Source organism: Oryctolagus cuniculus, chromosome 2 (genome assembly GCF_051225735.1).
Source record: "Oryctolagus cuniculus isolate XC-2025 breed Fujian yellow rabbit chromosome 2, ASM5122573v1, whole genome shotgun sequence".
Classification (NCBI taxonomy): domain Eukaryota; kingdom Metazoa; phylum Chordata; class Mammalia; order Lagomorpha; family Leporidae; genus Oryctolagus; species Oryctolagus cuniculus.
Window position 1 is genome coordinate 196,137,451 of NC_142868.1, and position 20,964 is coordinate 196,158,414.

At 57.5% G+C, this 20,964-nt stretch overlaps 1 protein-coding gene across 4 annotated transcripts in view; it reads right to left on the reverse strand.

The window, feature by feature from the left end:
- Window positions 1-2,595: 2,595 nt before the first annotated feature.
- GREB1 (growth regulating estrogen receptor binding 1) overlaps window positions 2,596-20,964 on the reverse strand; it is a 132,446-nt gene continuing 114,077 nt past the window's right edge. For 3 of the 4 annotated variants that reach the window (XM_089326796.1, XM_089326795.1, XM_070069451.2), the window contains 11 exons: window positions 19,275-19,377; window positions 17,213-17,371; window positions 16,277-16,419; window positions 13,482-13,643; window positions 12,575-12,779; window positions 11,773-11,947; window positions 10,955-11,173; window positions 9,314-9,449; window positions 7,063-7,263; window positions 5,894-6,032; window positions 2,596-4,549 (listed from right to left, as the gene is read on the reverse strand). In XM_089326796.1, coding sequence (XP_089182922.1) covers window positions 4,386-4,549; window positions 5,894-6,032; window positions 7,063-7,263; window positions 9,314-9,449; window positions 10,955-11,173; window positions 11,773-11,947; window positions 12,575-12,779; window positions 13,482-13,643; window positions 16,277-16,419; window positions 17,213-17,371; window positions 19,275-19,377 — 1,806 coding nt within the window. In that variant the 3' untranslated portion in view covers window positions 2,596-4,385. Of the gene's footprint in view, window positions 4,550-5,893; window positions 6,033-7,062; window positions 7,264-9,313; window positions 9,450-10,954; window positions 11,174-11,772; window positions 11,948-12,574; window positions 12,780-13,481; window positions 13,644-16,276; window positions 16,420-17,212; window positions 17,372-19,274; window positions 19,378-20,964 lie in introns of those variants that run through there. The other variant, XM_070069457.2, reaches the window with a different exon arrangement.

The window sequence follows — 20,964 nt, forward strand, 5'->3', positions numbered from 1 at the left end:
GAGGAAAGCAGGCATAAATGACGCATCTCACTAAGGAAGGAAGGGTACAGGGGTCCTCCCTCACCTCTGGCTCTGTTTTCCACAGTTTTAGTTATCTGCGATCAGCCATGGTCCAAAAATATTAAACAGCAAACTCCAGAAACAAACAACTCGCAAGTTTTAAATAAATTTGATTATAGCCTAGTTGTTCTATGTTTAGTTTGCTAATCCTTTACTGTGCCTATTTTATACATTTTCTCATGCTTGCATTTGTACAGGGAAAAACACAGTACAAATACAGACAGGGCTCAGCACCAGCTGTGGTTTCAGGCATTGAGCGGGACCTTGGAACACACCTGGGCAACTGGACAGCACACAGAAAAGCAATCGAAGGACACAAGCAGCTTCCATAGCCCCCAGGAGTTCCCAGGGAAGACTCGGGGGCTCTCATGCTGAGGGCCGCTGGCCAGCGCTCACTGCTGTCGGGGAGCTCAGGGTGGCCGCCACCTTGCTCAGCCAGGTCCTCAATTCACAGGAAGGCAGCCATGCCTCCAAGGGTCACTGCGTGAGACAGCAGAGCACGCAGACACAATTTTCCCTGGATAGGGGACACAGAGCGCCCCCTTCAGCCCTGGCACGAGAGGTGCCCCGTTAATTCCAGGCCACAAGCACACACCGGCTTCCAGACACCACTAAAACAAAAAGATTCTCCCAGTTCCTCCACCCAGATTCTGTGAGCAAACTCTGTGTCTCGGGCCAGTGGTAATAGTGTAGTCCAGGAATGTGGCTGTGGGAAGACGCTCAAGGGAGGGCACTGGCCTTGCTTCCTAAATGTAAGTCATAGGGGTTCCTGGAATACTTGAATACACTGGGCCTAAACACCGAGCAACATCTAGAGAACATCCAAGAACATCCAAGAATGCACTAACGCAACCTCAGAGGACCTGAAGGAACCCACTCTACAAGGAAGCACCCAGGCTGCAGCTGGGGGAACCCCGACTCTCCCAGCCATGCAGAACATCCCCGAGAATTTGTCAAGTAAACGCCAAGGAAGACCAGCTGGGACTTTAAGGAATACACATAATTTCTTTGGATTTTTAACTGAATTGGCTTTACACTGATTCTTCTACATTTTAAGGTCCCTGAACTGTAACCACAAGGGACTTTGAATCATTTACCACTCAAATTTATGATTATGGGCATGTCTATTTTGTTGCCATCATGTTAACCAAGACAAGGTAGGCTATGCCCACATCACAAATGAACCCTGAAACCACAGTAGCAAACGACGGTACAGAACTGTCACTCTTCATGTCCCAGCCATCACCAGGAGCCAGAAGATGGCTTTGGTCAAGGCTCTGGCTCCTTCGAGCCTGGGACACCTCCCTCCCAAACACACAGCCACCTCCTGGGGTCAACTGCAAGTCATGGGCCTCAGGAGCATTTTCAGAAAGCCAAGAGAGGTTTTGTGGGAAGCCAGCTTAAAAAATCATAAGGCTTCAGGGCCGGCACCGTGGCACAGGTTAATCCTCCGCCTGTGGCGCCGGCATCCCATACGGCCGCCGGTTCTAGTCCCAGCTGCTCCTCTTCCAATCCAGCTCTCTGCTATGGCCTGGGAAAGCAGTGGAAGATGGTCCAAGTCCTTGGGCCCCTGAACCTGCATGGGAGACTTGGAGGAAGCACCTGGCTCTTGGCTTCGGATCGGCTCAGCTCCGGCTGTTGTGGCCATTTGGGGAGTGAACCAACGGACTGAAGACCTTTCTCTCTGTCTCTCCCTCTCACTGTCTGTAACTCTACCTCTCAAGTACATAAATTTTTTGAAAATCTTTAAAAAAAAATTACAAGGCTTCCCCCAAGGACAGCTTACCCCCCACCCCCAGGGGTCAGCCATAATGACCACATGCTTAATGGTCAAGCCCAAGGAGTCAGAGATTCCCTAACAGGTAGATCAGCAGGGAACATTTATCCTCAACTTCCAATGTTTCCTTCCACATGAGGGGAACACTATTTATGTAACATTTCTAGCTTCTCTTAGCTCCTTACCCATCGTCCCCACGGGCAGAGGTAACCTATGATATGAGGTGTTTTGGGGAGGATCTGGCCAGCATAAGTCAGCAATTTACTCCCTCCCCCTCCTCCTGGAGCACTGTCTGCAGAGCCCGGGATCCTGGTGGCTCCCCCATGCTGTACATTTTCTAGGGACAAGACCTCACCTGCGACCAGGTGGGTAAGTCACACCCTGGCTTCGGCACTAGAAAGCGTGGTGTGGCTGGCACACCTACACTCGTTTATCGATACAACAGGACGCATTTTGGTCTTGCTGCTCTGTTGTTTTACATTTTCATTCAGAGGGAAAACACTTCAGTAGACGATAACCTGGTTTGGTCTCTGGATCAGTTTCATGTTGAATCTACAGCTCATAGATGGAGAGTTTGATAGTTCGGTAATGTTGGTTCGCCCGCTGGGATCTAGCTTCCTCTACAGTTCACTCGCGGCTTCATAACCATTTCCTTTCCAAACCATCTCTCCTTTCGACCCATGAACTTTTAGGGAAATATCTTCCATGTGACTTCCTGTCAAAACCACGCAATCAATACCCAGCGAAGAGACAATAAATGCATCACAGGTTTTATTGATAAGACTGGAACAAACAAGAATATTAGCTTAAGTTAACTAACACACTGGGGGATGATACAGAAACTGCTATTTACAAAAACACAAATAGAACTAAAGCCCAGTTTTCATTCCACAATAGGAATAGTGACATATACAAAGCGATCATTTTATAAACACTGATCTCAATCATCCTTGTCCACTTTGGTTTCTGGGGAAAAAGACTGACGTGAATTCTTTGGCATCACCTTTCAAAATCGCGTCTTCCGGGGTCGTTATCCACCAGAGTGCCAGTCAGCGTCTGAGATGCACGCAGAGGGTGCACGCTGGGGAGTCATGGTTTACATCTCTAAGTTTCCCTTCAGTGATGGGCCCTTCCACGGCAGTGAGGTGGGGGGCAGGGAGACCTGGGCGTGCAGGCAGGAGCCTGGCTGGTGCTTCCAGCCTGTGACTGAGCGAGGCCCCCTCCTGTCTCGCAAGTCGGGAGAATGATTCCAAACGTGAAAGGCTCTGGAAAGGATTCAACCAAACCGGCGCAGCGCCAGCACCTGGTCTGACATCTGCCTGCAGGGGGCGCTGTGCGGGGCTGGCTGGAAACCACCCAGGCGGCTCACGGAACATGCCGGTTCTCTTCTCTCTGGTTAGCAGGGACCCTCCCCAAAGGAGTCCAGCAATTGCAAAAGAAAACAGGCTACAACGGAACCGAAAGCCGAGCTTCGATATGTTCTAGGCACAAGTCTGGTTCCTCCCAACTATTTTATAAATCACTTTGGTTGTTTTTATTGTTTTTTTTCCCAAGAACTTTGGCCCTCCTTCCTTTGTAAGGCAAATTCAGGGCAACTTCCTTAACCCTGATTTTCTCCTTAAAGCCCTTTTGATTTCAAAGAAAGCTCCTTTGCATTTTAGTGCCCTAAGAGGTAGGATATTTACCCTAGACTTTTTTAAAGATTTAGTTATTAATTTGAAAGGCAGAGCTACAGAGAGGGAGAGACAGAGACAAAGAGGTACTTTCCAGCTGCTGGTTCATTTCCCCAAATGATCACAACAACCAGGAGTAGGCCAGGCCGAAGCCAGAGCTTCTCCCAGGTCTCCCACGTGGGGCGCAGTGGCCCAGGGGTGGTCCAGCCATCCTGCGCTGCTTTCGCAGGTGCATTAGCAGGGAGCTGGATCGGAAGTGGAGCAGCCGGGACTCGAACCAGCGCCCCTCTCAGATGCTGGCACAGCAGGCGGTAGCTTAACCTGCTGCGCCATAGCGCCAGTCCCTACCCTCTACTATTTTAATAGGGTCATTTAACAGGAACATTTTCCTTTATTGAATCTGATGCCTTTGGGCTGGCTTGTAAGACAGCAAACTCACAGGCAATTCAAGCATCTTCAAAAGTGATCTACTCATTTTTGTCTCCAGCCTGCACGGTTGAGTCTTTTGAAATATTGCTTTGTAGGAGGCTACAGGGAACCCTAGTAGGCTGAAACCCATCCTCAGCCCGAAACGCCCACTGCCGAGAAGGGAGGCACTGGGTAGGCGGAAGCTGGTGCTTCATAACCCGACCTCAGACACGGCCCAGGCTGATGTGGCGCAGCCCAGAACGCCAGAGTCTTGGGTTCCAGTTCCTGCCCACACGGCTCTGCCACTATCCAGCTCGGGGCCTGCTACCTGCCACAAGCGGCCTGCAGTGTAGGCGTCCCTGGGGCCAGTTCCAGTTCCAACACCCCACGGCTCAAGGATTTCCGTTAGCCTCACAGCACGAGGGCTCTGAACGCCAACTCCTCCAGGAAGTCCGCAGGCTTCATCCTCAGATGTGCCGCCCCGTCAGGAAGAACAGCGGCCGGTCCTCCGCGGCGTTGGCCGTCTGGAACTCATCACGCAGCCGGAACTGCCACTCCTCCTCCAGCTCCAGGCGCACGACCGTCTGGCGCAGCGAGTTCCGGTCCTGGCAGATCACACACAAGGTGGCGCCTGGGAGACCGGCGGCAGGGGTGCGAGAGGAGGGAACATGAGAGAGCTGGTGCTGGACTCTCCTTGGAACAGCAAGATGGGGAGTCCAAGGGGATCTCTCTTTTCTTTCGGAATCATTTGTAACCAGACAGACACCGATGTGGGGATTTGGCAGAACAAATCGGCAGAAAAAGAGATGAAAAAGACCAGAACGGGAGAGGTGGACTGGAGAGAGTGGGTCTGATGGCAGATCAAATATTCTCAGTGCCAGCCCTGGGCTCACATCTGCCCCCCAACCTCCCACCGCCTAAGCCCCCTTCTCCACCCAGCCGAGGCCTGTCCACCAACCCCCAGCCAGGCCTGGGGCGGCTCCCGCCTTTCCCCACCTGCTCAGCCAGGGGAATTCTCTCTCCTCTCAACTCTGAGCGTACTGCTGTCCATCAATTGGGGTTTTTTAATTTACTTATTTGATGGGATAGGCAGTGAGATCATGGGACAGCAAGAAACTGTCTATCAACTGCTTCATGCCCCAAACAGCCCACAAAAGCCAGGGCTGGGCCAGGCTGAAGTCCAGAGTTGGGTCTCCCACATGGTGGCAGGGACATCCTAGGAACTTGGCCATCATCACCTGCCGCCTCCCCAGGTTGTACTTAGCAGGAAGCTGGAGCCGAAGCCAGGGAGCCAGGATTCGCGGCTGGCACTCTGATAGGGGACACTGGCATCCGGGGCGGAGACTGACCCCTGCACCAAACGCCCGCCCCGTCAATCAGGCTTTGCTCCCCTTCTCCGCCTCCCCCCTCCACCTGCACGCCCAGGCCTGCCTTCACAGAAGTGGTTCCTGGGGGCACAGAGTGACGTGGAAACCACTCCACGGTCCCCAGGGTTTTGCACCCTGAGCTGGCGAGGCAGGTCAGAGCGAGGAGTGGCCAGAGAAAAGCGACGGAAATGCAGCCTGGAAACCCGCTTTTACAGGCAAGTAGGCGGGTGCTCGTCATTCTGAACCGCGCCAGCGCGCCAGGAGGAAGAGGAGAGGCCAGCAGCGAGCCGAGAAAGGACTCAGCCCCAGGAAGCAGCCGCTAGGGTACCCAGGTGCCGGAGGGAAGGGTTTGGGTGGAGAAACACACAATTCAGAACATCTGTCTCCTGTCCGACAGATGGGGAAGTGTCGCGTCTCTACCCAACAGGCACAGGGCGGGGGAAGCCCCCAGGGGCCCAACCCCAGCTTTCTGTACTCTCCCGAGTGGGCATGGCGGTCACTGTGTCTCTCTCTCAGCCTCAGTTTACCCCTGGGCAAATGAGGAGCAGGGCCAGCGGCTTCATCAGAGGCACCCCGGTCACCCAGGCCGCGTCCGTGCAGCAGGTTACCTTTCAGAAAGTGGAACTTCTTCAGAAAGCCGGCGCCCACGAAGGAGTCGCAGAGGTAGAGCAGGAGGCCACTGAACACGAGCGTGGAGCAGCCGACGTTCAGGGAGTGGGGCCTGGAGCTCACGTAGCAGACGGAAACCTGAAACGGAAGGCGTCGGAGAGAGACACAGCTCAGGACGTGGGGGGCTAAAAGCAGCACGCTCGTGCTCTTCCCACATCTGCACCCCACGAACGGATCCCAGGGGCTTCTCTGCACTCGTCAACCTGTGAACTCATCTGAGAGCCGGCGAGAAACGCTTTAGCATCACAACTGGGCTGGATGCCCAGTGTCTTATGTTTGGGCAAACCATTCTCACTTGCAGTCTTAATTACGTCAGCTGTCAAGCGGGAGAAGCGGTTGAGACTAAGCAGATGAGTACAGCCAGCCCTCGGTGTCTGTGGGTTCCATCCTCGGGGATTCAAACAACTGCACATAGAAAATGCAGGGAGAGGGGCCGGCGCTGTGGCAGAGCGGGTGAAGCCACCGTCTGCAGTGCCGGAACCCCATACGGGCGCCAGTTCATGTCTTGGCTGTTCCACTTTGGATCCAGCTCCCTGCGAATGGCTTGGGAAAAGCAGCAGAAGATGGTCCAAGGGCCTGGGCCCCTGCACCGACATGGGAGGTCTGGATGTAGCTCCTGGCCCCTGGCTTTGGCCTGGATCAGCCCTGGCCACTGTGGCCAGCTGAACCAGCAAATGAAAGCTCGCTCTCTCTCTCTCTCTCTGTGTGTCTCTATGTCTCTGTAACTGCTTTTCTGATAAAGAAGTAAAACTTAAAAAAAAAAAAAAAGAAAGAAAATGTAGGGAGGAAAGAAAACTGCATTTGCCGCAAATACGCAGACTTTTCGGTGTCTTGATTCCCTGCATGCAGTCTGCTGCCTGTTCGCACAGCGTCCGCTCCGCGCACGGGGTTGGAAGTAACTAGAGATGACCCAGAGCAGGGTCATCCGCAGACACGATGCTGTTTTACAGAAAGGACCTGCGTACCTGCAGATTTTGGGGTCCGCGGGGGCCCTAGGACCAACTCCCCCCAGGCCAGGGGTGACCACAGCTGTGCGTCACAGTCCTGACTCTCTGCACCCGACCGAGGCGTTTCCCGCCTCCTGGGCGGGAGCGGCCCCGCGCCTCACCTGAGGGCCCAGGTTAAGGTAGCAGTCGACGGACAGCACCGGGTGGCTGAGGTTCTTCAGGGCCAGCGGGAAGAAGCGGTGGCTGTGGTACTGCAGGAACTTCTCCAGCAGGAGCTGGGCGGGCGCCGCCAGGAATGTGTGCTTGCTGTCGGGGGCACAGATGTACTGTGCGGGCAGCACAGCCGCGGCATTCTCCGACACCTGCGCGGGAGGAGGGTGTCGGGCAGCGCCACCGGCCCCGGGGATCAGAGCCCGGCCGGAGGCTGGGGCGGGGGGAGGCCCCACCACAGAACCGTGGGAACGGAGGACACACGGTTCGGGAACAAATCCTCCAGTGCGAGGCACGGGACAGCTCGTGGGGTGGTCGGTCTCCTCGCACGATGGCAGCCTCTGGGCGTGGACTTAGCACCCTCTCAGCCGCGAGGCACCAAGGGACTGGTGCGCTCAGCCAATATGGAATGAACAGATGAAAATAATCAGAGGCTCACTCATGAAACACTAGAAAACAGTCCGAGATGTCCTGCAACTAACCGCTGTGCAATGACCCCTAGTGGGAAAATAAGACAGGTTCAAAGCAAGAATAAAGACAAAATACCTAAGAGTTTAAAGACAACACCAAGGGACGTAAAAGAGCAGGCCTTAGGCACACGTGGGGTGGGGTGGGGGGCATGCCTGTGATGCCAGCACCCCACAGTGAGTGTCTGTTCCAGGGCCAGCTGCTCCGATTCCAACCCAGCTCCCTGCTGACGCACTGGGGGGTGGGAGGGCAGCAGCAGATGGGGACCTGCCTCCCATGTGGGAGACCCAGATGAAGCTCCTGGCTCTCAGCCTCAGCCTGGCCCAGTGCCAGCCACTGTAGGCATTTGGGGGGTGAATCAACAGATAGAAGATGGATTGGCTGATCTCTCTCTTCTCTGTATGTGTAACTCTGCCTTTTAAGTAAATAAATCTTACAAGATTTATTTTATTTATTTGAAAGGCAGAATTACAGAGAGAGGGGGAGCCAGAGAGAGATCTTCCATCTGCTAGTTCACTCTCCCGATAGCTGCAACACCCAGGGTTAGGCCAAGCCGAGGCCAGGAACCAGGAATTCCATCCGGGTCTCCCACGTAGGTACAGCGGCCCAGGTATTTGGGACATCTTCCGCTGCCTTCCCAGGCACATCAGCAGGGAGTCAGATCAGAAGTGGATGGGGCCGGCGCTGTGGCACAGCAGGTTAATGCCCTGGCCTGCAGTGCCGGCATCCCATGTGGGTGCCGGTTCTAGTCCTGGCTGCTCCTCTTCCGATTCAGCTCTCTGCTATAGCCTGGGAAAGCCAAGGAAGATGGCCCAAGTCCTTGGGCCCCTGCACCCACATGGGAGACCCGGAAGAAGCTCCTGGCTCCTACCTTCGGATCGGTATAGCTCCAGCCATTGTGGCCATCTGGGGAGTGAACCAGCGGATGGAAGACCTCTCTATCTCTACCTCTCTCTGTAACTCTTTCAAATAAAATTAAAAAAAAAAAAAAAAAAAACACAACAACACAGAAGTAGAGCAGCTGGGGCATGAACTGGTGCCCATGTGGGATGCGGGCGCCACAGGCAGAGGCTTAACCTACTATGCCACAGCACCGGCCCCAGGTCTTTTGCTGAAGTCTTGCTACTTTGCAAGGCCAGCGAGAAAGGGCTTCCACTCCCAAGCAGGCTTAGGAGTGGGGGCAGCCAGGGGTGGGGCTGGCGTAGGGCAGGCGGGCAAATCCGTGTGCATTACTGTGACCAGCTGGGACTGGGGCTGGCTGAAGTGATCCAGGGCAAGGTTCAAGAGACGGGCCAGAGCCCGCGGGGTCACAGGGACCCGAGGCAGGGACGCAACAGCCCGTCGGGCTTCCTGGAGGGCTCTGGGCTCCGAGGGCTTGCTGCACTTTCACATCTTCAACTGCCCAGGCCTCTCAGCCAGAAGAGCCCCACGGTCAGACCATGGTTCTCCCCACCAGGGCCGGCCCTGACAGACGCGTGGCCACCCAGCAAGCCTGCCGCTGTCACATCACACAGCTATCTGAGCAGACATCGGGGGGGGGGGGGACAGAGAAGGGCCTGGCAGTGGCCCTGCACCAGCCGGAGCTCTCAGCATACGTGCTGAAGTCCAAGGGCAGCAGGGACCCCCAGGGGGTCACTCACCTCCCAGCGTCCACGGCCAGCGGAAAACCCCGAGCAAGCTTGCCCGAGGGCCAAGCCCGGCCTCCGCCAGCAGCTCCCTACGCAGCAGGCTCACCTTGGAGGTGATGTGGAAGGACCGGTGCCCGCCCACAGCGATCTGCTTCTTCATCACGCTGAAGCGGTTGAATCGGCAGAGCAGGAGGCCGGCGCTGTGCACCCGCAGGTTGAAGTCCACGTCGTCACAGGTGAACCTGCCCAGAGCCAGAGGGGGAGCAATAGGACCTGCTGAGCCCACAGGCTGCCCCCACCTCCTACCCCGCCCCACCCCTGGACACTGTCCAGACACCTAAGGTGTGGTCCCCGGGGTAGGCAGCCACCGAGGGGGACTGGGCTCGGTTACTGGGATACGAGGCAAAACCAACCAGTGAACCCGCAAGGCTAACTGTGAACTCTCCGCCCTGGGAGGACCTCCCTCCACCCCCACCCCTGCTGTGCACCAGGCACTGTGTGGGAAACCCACAGGCACCGGGCCGCTCATCTACCACAACGAAGCCCCAGGGTGCCAATCCCAGCCAGGCTTGATAGCCGAGGGGCGCGAGGCTCAGAGACGGTACAGTCACCGGCCCAGCTGCAGAGCTGATCTGCAGCAGAACCCGGCCTGCCAGCAGCCTTGTCTGGCTCCAAACCACACCCCTAAGGCACCCACATGGGGCGTGTACCACCTGCCTGGCAGGGAGAGCCCTCGGCCAACACCGAGTGGCGAGTTATCTGTGAGCCGTGAACCCTTCTGTGGCTAGACACAGAAGGCGCCCCGTGGAAGCTACTCCATGGCTTTTCTCAGGCTCAAAGCTCCTGAAATCAGTGTATTCAGAGACAGACCCAGACAGCAAAGAAACTAAGTACAACAGTCACTAAGTACCCTGCAAATCGGAGGATGAACGGAATGATCTTTTTAAGAAATTATTATTTATTTGAAAGGCAGACAGAGGGGCCAACACTGTGGCATTGAGGGTTGGGCCTCCACCTGCAGCACCGGCATCCCATGTGGGCACCAGTTCGAGTCCCAGCTGATCCACTTCCAATTCAGCTGCCTGGGAAAGCAGCGGAGGATGGCCCTAGGGCTTGGGTCCCTACACCTGTGTGGGAGACCTGGATGAAGCTCCTGGCTCCTGGCTTTGGCCTGGCCCAGCCCCAGCCATTGCGGCCATTTGGGAAGTGAGCCAGCGGATGGAAGACTTCTCTCTCTGTCCCTCCCTCTCTCTCTCTCTGTAACTCTTTCAAATAAATAAAATAAATCTTTAAAAAATAAATAAATAAAAGGCAGACAAAGAGAGATCTCCCATTGCTGGTTCACTTTCCAAACACCTACAACAGCTGGGGCTGGGCCAGGCTGAAGCCAGGAGCCAGGAAGTCAACCCAGCTCTCCCATGTGGGTGACCAGGGCCCAGGCACTTAAGCCATCTCTTTCTACCTCCCAGGGTCTGCATTAGTGGGAGGCTAGTGTCGGGAGCTGGAGCTCGGATTCCACTCTGTGCTGTGGGTGTCACAGAGGTGACTTAGGTGCTGTACCAGATGCCTGTCCCAGGTTGACCAGTTGTGTGCAAATACACAAAATTATACAGCACTGGAAACCCTGTGAGCCCGGCCAGCACCCCGGGCAGGGAGCCCCTGCCGCTGGCTCTGTGGGGCAAGGTGAGACAGGCCTCAGGTCGCCTCTGTGCTGCTGGCCGCCTCCCGGCCCGGGGCAGGCCCTCACCGGTTCTGGTTGTACTGCACGTTCTGGGTCAGGTCCACGTTCAGGATGACGAAGTCGTGCACGTGGCAGCGGGAGAAGGGCTCGCGCACCTGGCTGGCCCTGGTCTTGCTGGACCACTTGCGCATGCCGATCAGGGCGTAGTGCGTGATGTCGGGCGCCGCCTCGATGTGCTGCATGATGTGTTTCAGGGACACATTCCTCTCCGTCCAGGAAAACTCCCTGCTCAGGGAGGGAGACGGGTGTCCCGAGGCCAGCACGTGAACACGGCAGGGCCCCGGCTTCCCACCTGGACCGGATGTCCCGAGGCCAGCACGTGAACACGGCAGGGCCCCGGCTTCCCACCTGGACCAGATGTGCCGGACGGGGCAGGTGCAGGTGAAGCCCAGCATGACCCCAGCAGGTGCCGCGCCTTTAGCACTTATTATCAGCACATCTTGGTGTGAAACGGGCTTCCGTTCTGCATGCTGAACACACCCGGGCCCACGGTGTGGTTAACCCTCACAACACGCCTCCGGCACAAATGTTAATGCACGTTTCAAAGACAAACAACCTGGAACCCGACAGATGAGCCGTCTGCCGTAGTCGCCCAGCTAGGCATTGGAGGGCAGGCTGGAGGGGAGGGCCGGGGCTGGCTGGCAGCAGGAAGGGGAGCTGGAGAACCAAAGGAGCCCACTTCCGGCTGAGGGCATCAGTCAGAGGGGTGCGCTCAGCCTGAGCAAAGCCCTGGCCACGTCGCAGACTTGGCTTTCTGTACGTGGTCGTCCCTCGATCCCCAGGGAGGACAAGGCCAGGCCCCTCGCGGCCCCACGGCATCTCACCTGCTCCTCTCCCCGGCACAGTCCACGTCCGCCGCGTTCCACATCACGCAGGAGTCGTCGGAGATGACGATGAAAGGCCAGATGTCCTGCGGCTTGATCCCAAGCTCCTCCTGCCGGCTCCGCTCCAGCTCCAGGTTGTGGTAGGACAGCTCCTTGATCAGGAAGTGGGCGGCGCCTGCAACAGAGCGACCCTGGACTCGGCTCCGCCCCACACCCGCCTCCATCCAGGACACAGCCCAGTCCACCTGCTCACCAGGGCTGCCCGCCCGGACAAGCCGGCCCGAGGGTCCTCCCACCGACCAGGGAGAAAAGCCCTCTCCTGTTTGCTCATGCATTTTGTCTCTCTGTGCTCTCTTTTCTAACAGTGGGAAACACGAACTAAATCAGTCACCACACATTAACAAATGGGATATTTACAGTCAAATACAATAGCTTTGGAAGTCCAAAAGCAGGAGCCTGCCTTTAGCCTGGCAGTTAAGATGTAGGACACCCACGTCCTGCATCAAAGTGCCTGGGTTGGAGCCCAGACGCAGCAGGGACGGCTCAATAGTGGGGGTCCCGGCCCCTCAAGCGTGACCTGATTTGAGTTCCCCTCTCCCAGCTCTGGCCCTCTGTGGGCATCTGGGGAGGGAGCCAGTGGACGGGAAGCCCCCCGACCCCCACCCAAACCAGCAAGCAAGCAAATGAAGAAATCGAATGTTTGACAGTGCCAAGAGCAGTTCGGCTCGCCCAAGTCTACACTGTCCTGGCCAGCCTTCACCGCAGACGCCTGCCTCCCCGAGCAGGTCCGCGAGCCGCGTACCCACTCCAGCACTGTTGAAGATGCTGGGCAGCACGAGCATGATGTGGTTGGGCCAGTACTTCTTGTAGATAGCCATCTCGTACTCCTTGACCACCAGCACGTGCAAGTGGCTGGCGCCGTCCATCGCGTGGTACAGGTTGAAGAGCCCGTGCTCGTGCCGCCCGGTCGTGGGCGTGAACGTGGGGCTCTTGATGTATTCACGACTCTGCAAAGCACAGGCACGGTGAGTGGGCGTGTCTAGGCAGACAGGGATCCCCTCTGCGTCGTCCACAGCAAGACAGGGTCTGGGTCTGCACTTCTAGAACCTCAGGCAGCCTCGGGATTTTGCATTTACCAGTAAAAGGCAGGAAACGTGACCGGGTGCCAGCCCCCTCTCCATGAGCAAGCTCTCGAAGCCTGCGGAGGGGTGGCAGGCCACGTGGAGCACAGGTGTGCATCCCAGCAAAGGCCACCGTAGACCAGCCCACACCCCACAGCAAAGCCAGACTGCCGACCAAGGCCACAACAACCACCCAGCCGAACCCTGCCCACACAGCTGGCTTGCTTGGGAATGGCTTATAATGAAATTAAACTAACCAGCACATATTAGTCCGCCACATTCCGCACCCTCTCGTATTGGAATCTAAGCTAACTCTGTGCTCCCAGTTCATGCTACTCCCATAGGTCTCACAGCCTCCACACACGGACAGAGACAGGCTCAGAGACAACGCGCTAGACAACACCATGAGTAAATGGTAGAGCAACACTGGAACTTGAATCTGAGCGGCTCCACGGCCCAGGGCTGTACCTGCCTCCTCCCAGGTCAGGCACCAAGCAGGTTCAGCACCGCTCCGCCTGGGTCCAGGCCCCCAGCTCAGGGATCCCCAGAAGCTACTCTGATGTGCCGCACGGGGTGCCGAGTGTGTACCTTGTCTGTGACCAGCGGCAGCCGCATGCTCTCCAGCTGGCCTCCGGGTTGGCTGAAGACGAAGTGGTGCTCCTTGGACTTGGGGATGATGAAGTGGAGCCGGATCTCCTCTCCTAGCATGGAGTAAGAGAAGGCAAAGGCGTGCAGGGTGGACTCATAGAGCTGGGGTGTAAGGGAAAGGACAGAGCTTGTCATCAGAGTCTGGCCGACTTCCTAGAAGAACCCAGGCCCAGCCTGGCCACGACAGCATGCAGGCCATGGCCGCCTCTGCCCCACAGCACCAGAGACCCCAGGGTGGCTTCAGTGCCAAGCGTGCAAGCCCAGGTCTGGCTACAGAAGCACACACCTGAGGTGAAGGCCTACCCAAGTGCTAGAGTGCGCCCACCCTGAATGCCAATCACACGGCTGTGGGCACCTCACTCCAGTCACCAAGCCCGCTGCCCCCTGGATGACCGAGTCCACATTCACACCACAGATCTCATTTTTCATTCTAATCCATATGTTCCAGGCACAGTTACCATGTGCAGTTGCATATGAATGTGACAGCAGTAACTGCATATGCAGGTAATTTTGTGCACCAGGCATCCATCTGTCCCCTTCACACTGTAAGTAACAATCCTAGGAGGTGGGCACTGCTGTCAGCCCCATTTCACAGGCATGAGAACTGAGCTTAGAGCTTGGGGGTTCACTCCTGCCCTAAGTCCAGCCTCGCCCCTGTCCCTTCCCCCGCCTCTGCTTCCCAGCTGGCCTGCACCCTCACATCCACGCACCTGCTCTCTCTGCACCCTCACATCCACGCACCTGCTCTCTCTGCACCCCCACATCCACGCACCTGCTCTCTCTGCACCCCCACATCCACGCACCTGCTCTCTCTGCACCCCCACATCCACCCACCTGCTCTCTCTGCACCCCCACATCCACGCACCTGCTCTCTCTGCACCCCCACATCCACGCACCTGCTCTCTCTGCACCCCACATCCACCCACCTGCTCTCTCTGCACCCCCACATCCACGCACCTGCTCTCTCTGCACCCCACATCCACCCACCTGCTCTCTCTGCACCCCACATCCATGCACCTGCTCTCTCTGCACCCCACATCCACCCACCTGCTCTCTCTGCACCCCCACATCCACGCACCTGCTCTCTCTGCACCCCACATCCACCCACCTGCTCTCTCTGCACCCCCACATCCACCCACCTGCTCTCTCTGCACCCCACATCCACCCACCTGCTCTCTCTGCACCCCCACATCCACGCACCTGCTCTCTCTGCACCCCACATCCACGCACCTGCTCTCTCTGCACCCCACATCCACGCACCTGCTCTCTCTGCACCCCACATCCATGCACCTGCTCTCTCTGCACCCCCACATCCACGCACCTGCTCTCTCTGCACCCCCACATCCACGCACCTGCTCTCTCTGCACCCCCACATCCACGCACCTGCTCTCTCTGCATCCCCACATCCCCACACCTGCTGCTGTCTGGCATGGCCTCCAGCTGGGCTTTGTCCTCAGCTCGGGCAGCCTCTTAAGGGCACTGCCTCACAAGACAGGAGAGACAGGAGGCAGAGCACCTACAATGGTTCTGTGCTCCAGCCAGGGCCCTACTGAGGTCACAGAGCTTTGGGAACAGTGAGGAGGGAGTAAGAGCCCGGGATTTGGAGAGGAAGCAAAGGGGAATGCAGCCGAGGAAGAGTCACACACAGGTCCTAGGGTTCTGGGAGCTGATAGAAAGAGGACAGAGCGGGCAGAGGCAGGGAGGGGCAGCCAGGAGCCAGCCTTTGCCCTCGGGACCTCGCACTGGCCCAGCTTAACACCCCTCACCACCTTGGACATGGTCCCAGGCTGTGACCCCAGATCTGGGCACCCCCAGCGAGCCAGGCCCCGGGGCTCATTCCTGTGCAGCCCACGGGCGAGGGAGCGTCTCTGCCTTCATCTGAAATGACCACTGCCCACATTTCCAGAAATCAGCCTGACTCACACCCTCGAGTCCACCCCAGCTCCTGATACCCCCAAATCCAGAAAAGCTGTCCACATGCGTTTTGTGAAACTTTGAAAGAAAACCTTCATTTCCAAGAACAACTCATGTTCGGAAAGTTTATCTGCAGCAAACAGGATTACTCAGCAGCTGAGGGGCACTGCTCTGGCTCTGCCCACGGACACCAAAACCTGCAGCCATGCGGGGTCGGCACAGGCAGAAAATGTGCCGCTGGCTGAGCCCGGGGAAGCGTCAGACAGACGGCCAAGGGCATTCTGAGCCTCTGAAGATTTGCTTATCCTTTCTAATTCCATCTGCAGGAAAAGCACACTTTTTTTTAATTAGTGCTACAGGAAGACAGGCGCTACTGGCCACTGTGCAGTGTCTCGCACATTGCCTGGCACACAGTAGGCGCCCAATGCATGCAGATTCCTCTCCAGTAATCAGGCTCTCTGGCTCGCCCGCTCTGCTCTGACACTGCTGGTGTGCGTCCACTCCCAGGTGGTGAGTGGTAAGGATGGAGACTGAATCCACTCACACCCGCAGCCCCAGGACCTGGCACACAAGCACCCGGTGAGTGCCACCAGACTGACTCCTAGAAGCCCCAGGTTCCAGAGACGACAATGACAGCCGTGCCAGTGACCCCGGCTGTGTTGCTGTCCCATGGGGTCAGCAAGACCCTCACAGACGCTGAGGGCATCGGAGATGCCGGGGAGCAGGAAGCAAGTCTGCAGAGGCGGGACCAGGGTGAGACACGCGCCGGCAGCCGCTGGACCCGTGGCCCAGGACGGGGGCCGTGGCATCGCGGGGCCTACCTGGTAGCGGGGGTGGAAGCCCATGTACTGGTGGCACTGCTCGCAGTGGTGGTACGTGTCGTAGGCCGCGTACTTGGACAGCCTCATCCGCGCTGTCTGGCGTCGCACGTACAGGTCCTCGGGCTTCCGAGACGTCCCCCCGTCTGCACAAAGTGCCCGGATGTTAGGGAGCAGCAGCAGGGAGTGAAACAGCTTCATCCCCTGCCTCCTCAGCCTCAAACCAACGCGGCGCTCACAGGAACCGGCCGGGTGGCGGACCTTTGGCAATGGACGAGGCTGGCCTCCCACATCCCGCCCCACGTGGCTCTACCACGGAGGGAGGCCACAGCCTGGGGGGACAGACTCAGAGACTGCTGGTGCAATGCCTCACGCGTGCACCCCGCATCCTCCTCCCCACGGGACGACGGACACTGGTGCAACTAAACACGCAAATCCTGCAGTGCCTGCTGGCAAGGTTATCTGGATGCCACACCGCCATCAGAGCCACTCAACGGGAACAGAAGAGGGAGCAATGCAGACAAAACTGTTGGTCTGAAATGGAGACCTCACATGGAATGTTCTAGACGCTCCGAGTCTGCGCTTACGATCCCACTGGCCGCTGATGCATCGTGGGAGGCAGCGAGCCCCACGGGTCCCGACTGACTCAGACAAACCCACAGCTGCCACCCTCTGGCAGCCAGAGCCTTTGGCACACTCTGACCACGACCAATCAGCAAGCGGTGCCATCGCCACTGGCAGTGCCCAAGCAGCAAGGCTCCTCTCGCAGGATGGGCGGTGGTCTCTCCCTCATCCGGGAGGTGGGGACCTCGGTTCCACGCCAGGCACTGCTCATGCGTTCACCACCTCCAGCTTTCCTGGCTAACAGCAGCGAGCGAGCCCCTGTAACGGGCTCCGCCCGTGGGCTCGGGGACGAGGGGGAGCGGGCGAGCACCTGACCTTCACTCGCGACGCTCTGCTGGTGGGAACAAATCAGACTGGCATCCTCGTACTTGGGGTCGTGAATGATGTAGTCGAAGGGCAGCTTCTTGAACAGCTGCAGCTCCGGCCAGGGGTCGCTGAGCTGCAGGTAACGCCAATCCGATTCTTCCCCGAGGCCTGGGGATGGGCAGAAATGCGGATATGTGGCACGACAGGAAGCGAGAGGGAGTTGCCGTGTGCAGCAGAACTGGGCGAGGTCCGTGGGTTCCTGGGCGAGCCCACGGCATCGTGAAGGCTCCTGGCACATACGCTGTTTTCAGGACGGTTCCCGCGAGGCCAGGTGCACCCACATCTACTCTGCAGAGACGGACAGGTTCGTGCTGCTTCCCACGAGATGGCTCTGCCCTCGGCCCCTCATGCTGACCTCTCATCCTCCCAGGTCCTGAGCCCACCCACAGGAGTCCTGCGCCTCTGCTTCTCCCCAGCACCAGGCCTCAGTCTACCTCGCTGGCTCCTAGCACCAGGGAAACACAGGAGAGCCCCTTCTTGTCTCCAAATATCCCAACGCTCCCAGCCAGTGCAGCTCAGCTCCGACCATGCCACCACCAGAGAGTGCTCCCATGTGCCCAAGCCCACGGTTTTCCCCTCTCGATGCCAGCAAACCGGGTGCCCAACCACACACTGGCATTTGCCATCTATCACCCTAAGTCATGCTAGGGACACAGTACTCACTAAATGCTTATTGGCTAAAGGGGTAAAACCATGCAGTTGATCCGTCTCACATTATGTATTATATAAATATTAACATATGTATGAACACAAGGCAGGGTGCTTGTCCATAGCAGGAAGTGGAAGAATATTCACCGTGAATTTAACAAGTGCTAAGTGTGTAACGGCATGCTGTTATAACACCTGTCAAACAGGAAGTGTCCCTGTCTTATGGAAGAAGAAACTTAGGCCATAAGAAGGATTTAAGACAATGGACTTTGGAGCCGGCGCTGTGGCACAGTGGGCTAGGCCTCTGCCTGCAGCGCTGGCATCCCATATTGGGCACCGGTTCTAGTCCCGGCTGCTCCTCTTCCAATCTGGCTCTCTGCTATGGCTTGGGAAAGCAGTAGAAGATGACCTAAGTGCTTGGGCCCCTGCACCTGCATGGGAGACCCAGAAGAAGCTCCTGGCTCTGGACTGGCTCAGCTCCAGCTGTTGTGGCCATCTGAAGAGTAAACCAGCAGATGGAAGACCTCTGTCTCTCCCTCTCTGTAACTCTGCCTCTCAAATAAATAAATCTTTAAGGCGAGAACAGGATTTGATGTTTAACACAGTGGCTCCAAGTCCCGTCTTCGTCATTAGATATCCCACAGAGTGAGGGGACAGGAAACTCAACAGGCCAGTGGCTTTCATCAGAATGCAGTTCCCAAACCGTGGGGAAGGCACAGGAAACTCGGAACCTGGCTGACAGCCCCTTCCCCTCCAGGGAAGACCGAGGCTGGCCGGCCTCCTGGGCCCACACCCCCACGTCACAGCCCCAGCACAGCCGAGGCATCACCCAAGGCGCCGTCAGAGGCCAGCAAGGCCACAGAGGCCCCCACACTCGGTCTCATGCCCAGAGCCGCAGGTTCACCTCCCAGACGGAGCTGACGAGCCCTGGGAGGGGACAAGGGCACTCACACAGCCTCACTGTACCCAGGGCAGGTTCTGCAGGACAGCCGGAGCTCCCGCAACGCCCCCAGCTCAGCTACTGAGGAGGAAACTCCTCTGTGGGTTCCCCACCCTCCACAGGGGACGTCACATCCAGTTAACCCCAGCTCAGCACGCGACCTGTCAGCAAGGTGGAATACCAACACCTATCTCACGCCGTCGAAGTGTGGCACTTTATGGGGCGTGCCCAGTGCACTGGCAGGGGATCCCTAAATAGCAGCTGCTTTAGTACCGGTCGCCGCATCCCTACACAGCTGCCCAGGCAAGTGTCCTGCAGGCCCCCCGTCGTGAACCGTGAGTCCCGTCGGCAAGGGGAAAGGCGCTTTTACAGGAGACGCCGAGTGAGCTACGCCAGGCCCGAGGGTCCGCAAACAGAACTCACGGATATTGACCTCCTCTTCATCGTAGACGTCCACCTCCGTCAGCCGAATGAGCATCCGGGACAAGATGCCCAGGAACTGCAGGTAGGCGCCCGTCTTCCCGATCTGCAAAGACAGCCAATTGGAGCCCATAGCCCAGAGGCCCCGCCCACACACTGGGCTCCGGCTCAGCCACTGGCCGGGCCTCCTGCCACTCATCTCATGGACAGACCAGGTCTATGCAAAGGCATTCAAGGGAGTGCAGCCTAAAGCAGGCGGCAGGCAGACAGGTGGACTCCAGGAGCAGGTGGGCTGCCTGCTCAGAGGGCATCCCAGGCGCACCTGCTCCTCGTCACCAGCCCCGTCCGTAGGCTGCTTTCAATGTCTTAAGAGCTCCTTGGGGGCGGCGCTGTGGCGCAGCGGGTCAAAGCCCTGGCCTGCAGTGCCGGCATCCCAAGGGGCGCTGGTTTGAACCCCAGCTGCTCCACTTCTGATCCGGCTCTCTGCTGTGGCCTGGGAAAGCAGTGGAAGACGGCCCAAGTGCTTGGGCCCCTGCACCCCCGTGGGAGACCCAGAAGAAGCTCCTGGCCCCTGGCTTCAGATCGGCACAGCTCCAGCCATTGTGGCAATTTGAGGAGTGAACCAGCGGATGGAAGACCTCTCTCTCTCCCCGCCCCCTTTCTCCCTCTCCCCCTCTAACTCTTTCAAATAAATCATCTTTTTAAAAAATTTTAAAAAGCGCTCTCTGTACAACTGTAAATTGCCTATTTTCAGATTAAGTGAATTAATATAAATGATCTATGTCTTTTTTTTTTTTTAAGGTTTATTTTACACAGAGGGATCTTCCATCTACTGGTTCACTCCCCAGATGGCTGCAAAAGCCAGGGCTGGGCCAGGCCCAAGCCAGGAACCTGGACTCCATCCGGGTCTCCCGCATGGTGGCAGGGGGCCGGCCGCAGGCCGCTGCTTGCGCAGGTGCATTAGCAGGGAGCTGGCTGGAACGGAGGCAGCTGAGACTCGGCCGGGCACTCTCTCAGGGGACGCCGGAGTTGCAGGTGTCGGCTTAACCTGCTGCACCACAGCGACAGCCAGAAACCGCCTGCTTCTATCGCTGTCTACATAAGGTCAAAGTTCACCGCTAAGACACAAAATGGCACCTCACTTCTCTCCTCCCCAGCCCAGGGAGAGAAAGCTTCTCCTCTTCTTCCTCTGCCACAGATCCTGCACCCCCCGCCCAGCAGGCGACTACTCGCAGCCACTCCCAGTGCCTCCCGGTAACAGCCAATTCCAGGGGCGCCACAGGCAAGCCCGGGCCCCCCCTGCTCCCACCCCCACAACACAACTGCTCCAGGCCAGCTTCCAAGCCCTGAGCTCAAGACCTGGTCCGCAACAAGAACTCAGCGAACACTGGTGAATGGGAACAACATCCAAAAGGAGACTAACACGAAGCCGGGAAAACTCGGAAGTGTCTGCAACCCGAGCAACAGGCCCAGGGTGAAGACCCTCAATATGTAAAGAGTCCCTACCAATCAACAAGAAAATCAGAGAAACAAAATCACTGGAGGGGAATATCAATGAACACATAACAATGCATTCTGGGGTCAGCGCTATGGCACAGTGTGCTACGCTTCTGCCTGCAGCGCTGGCATCCCATATGGGCACCAGTTCTAGTCCCGGCTGCTCCTCTTCCAATCCAGCTCCCTCTATAGCCTG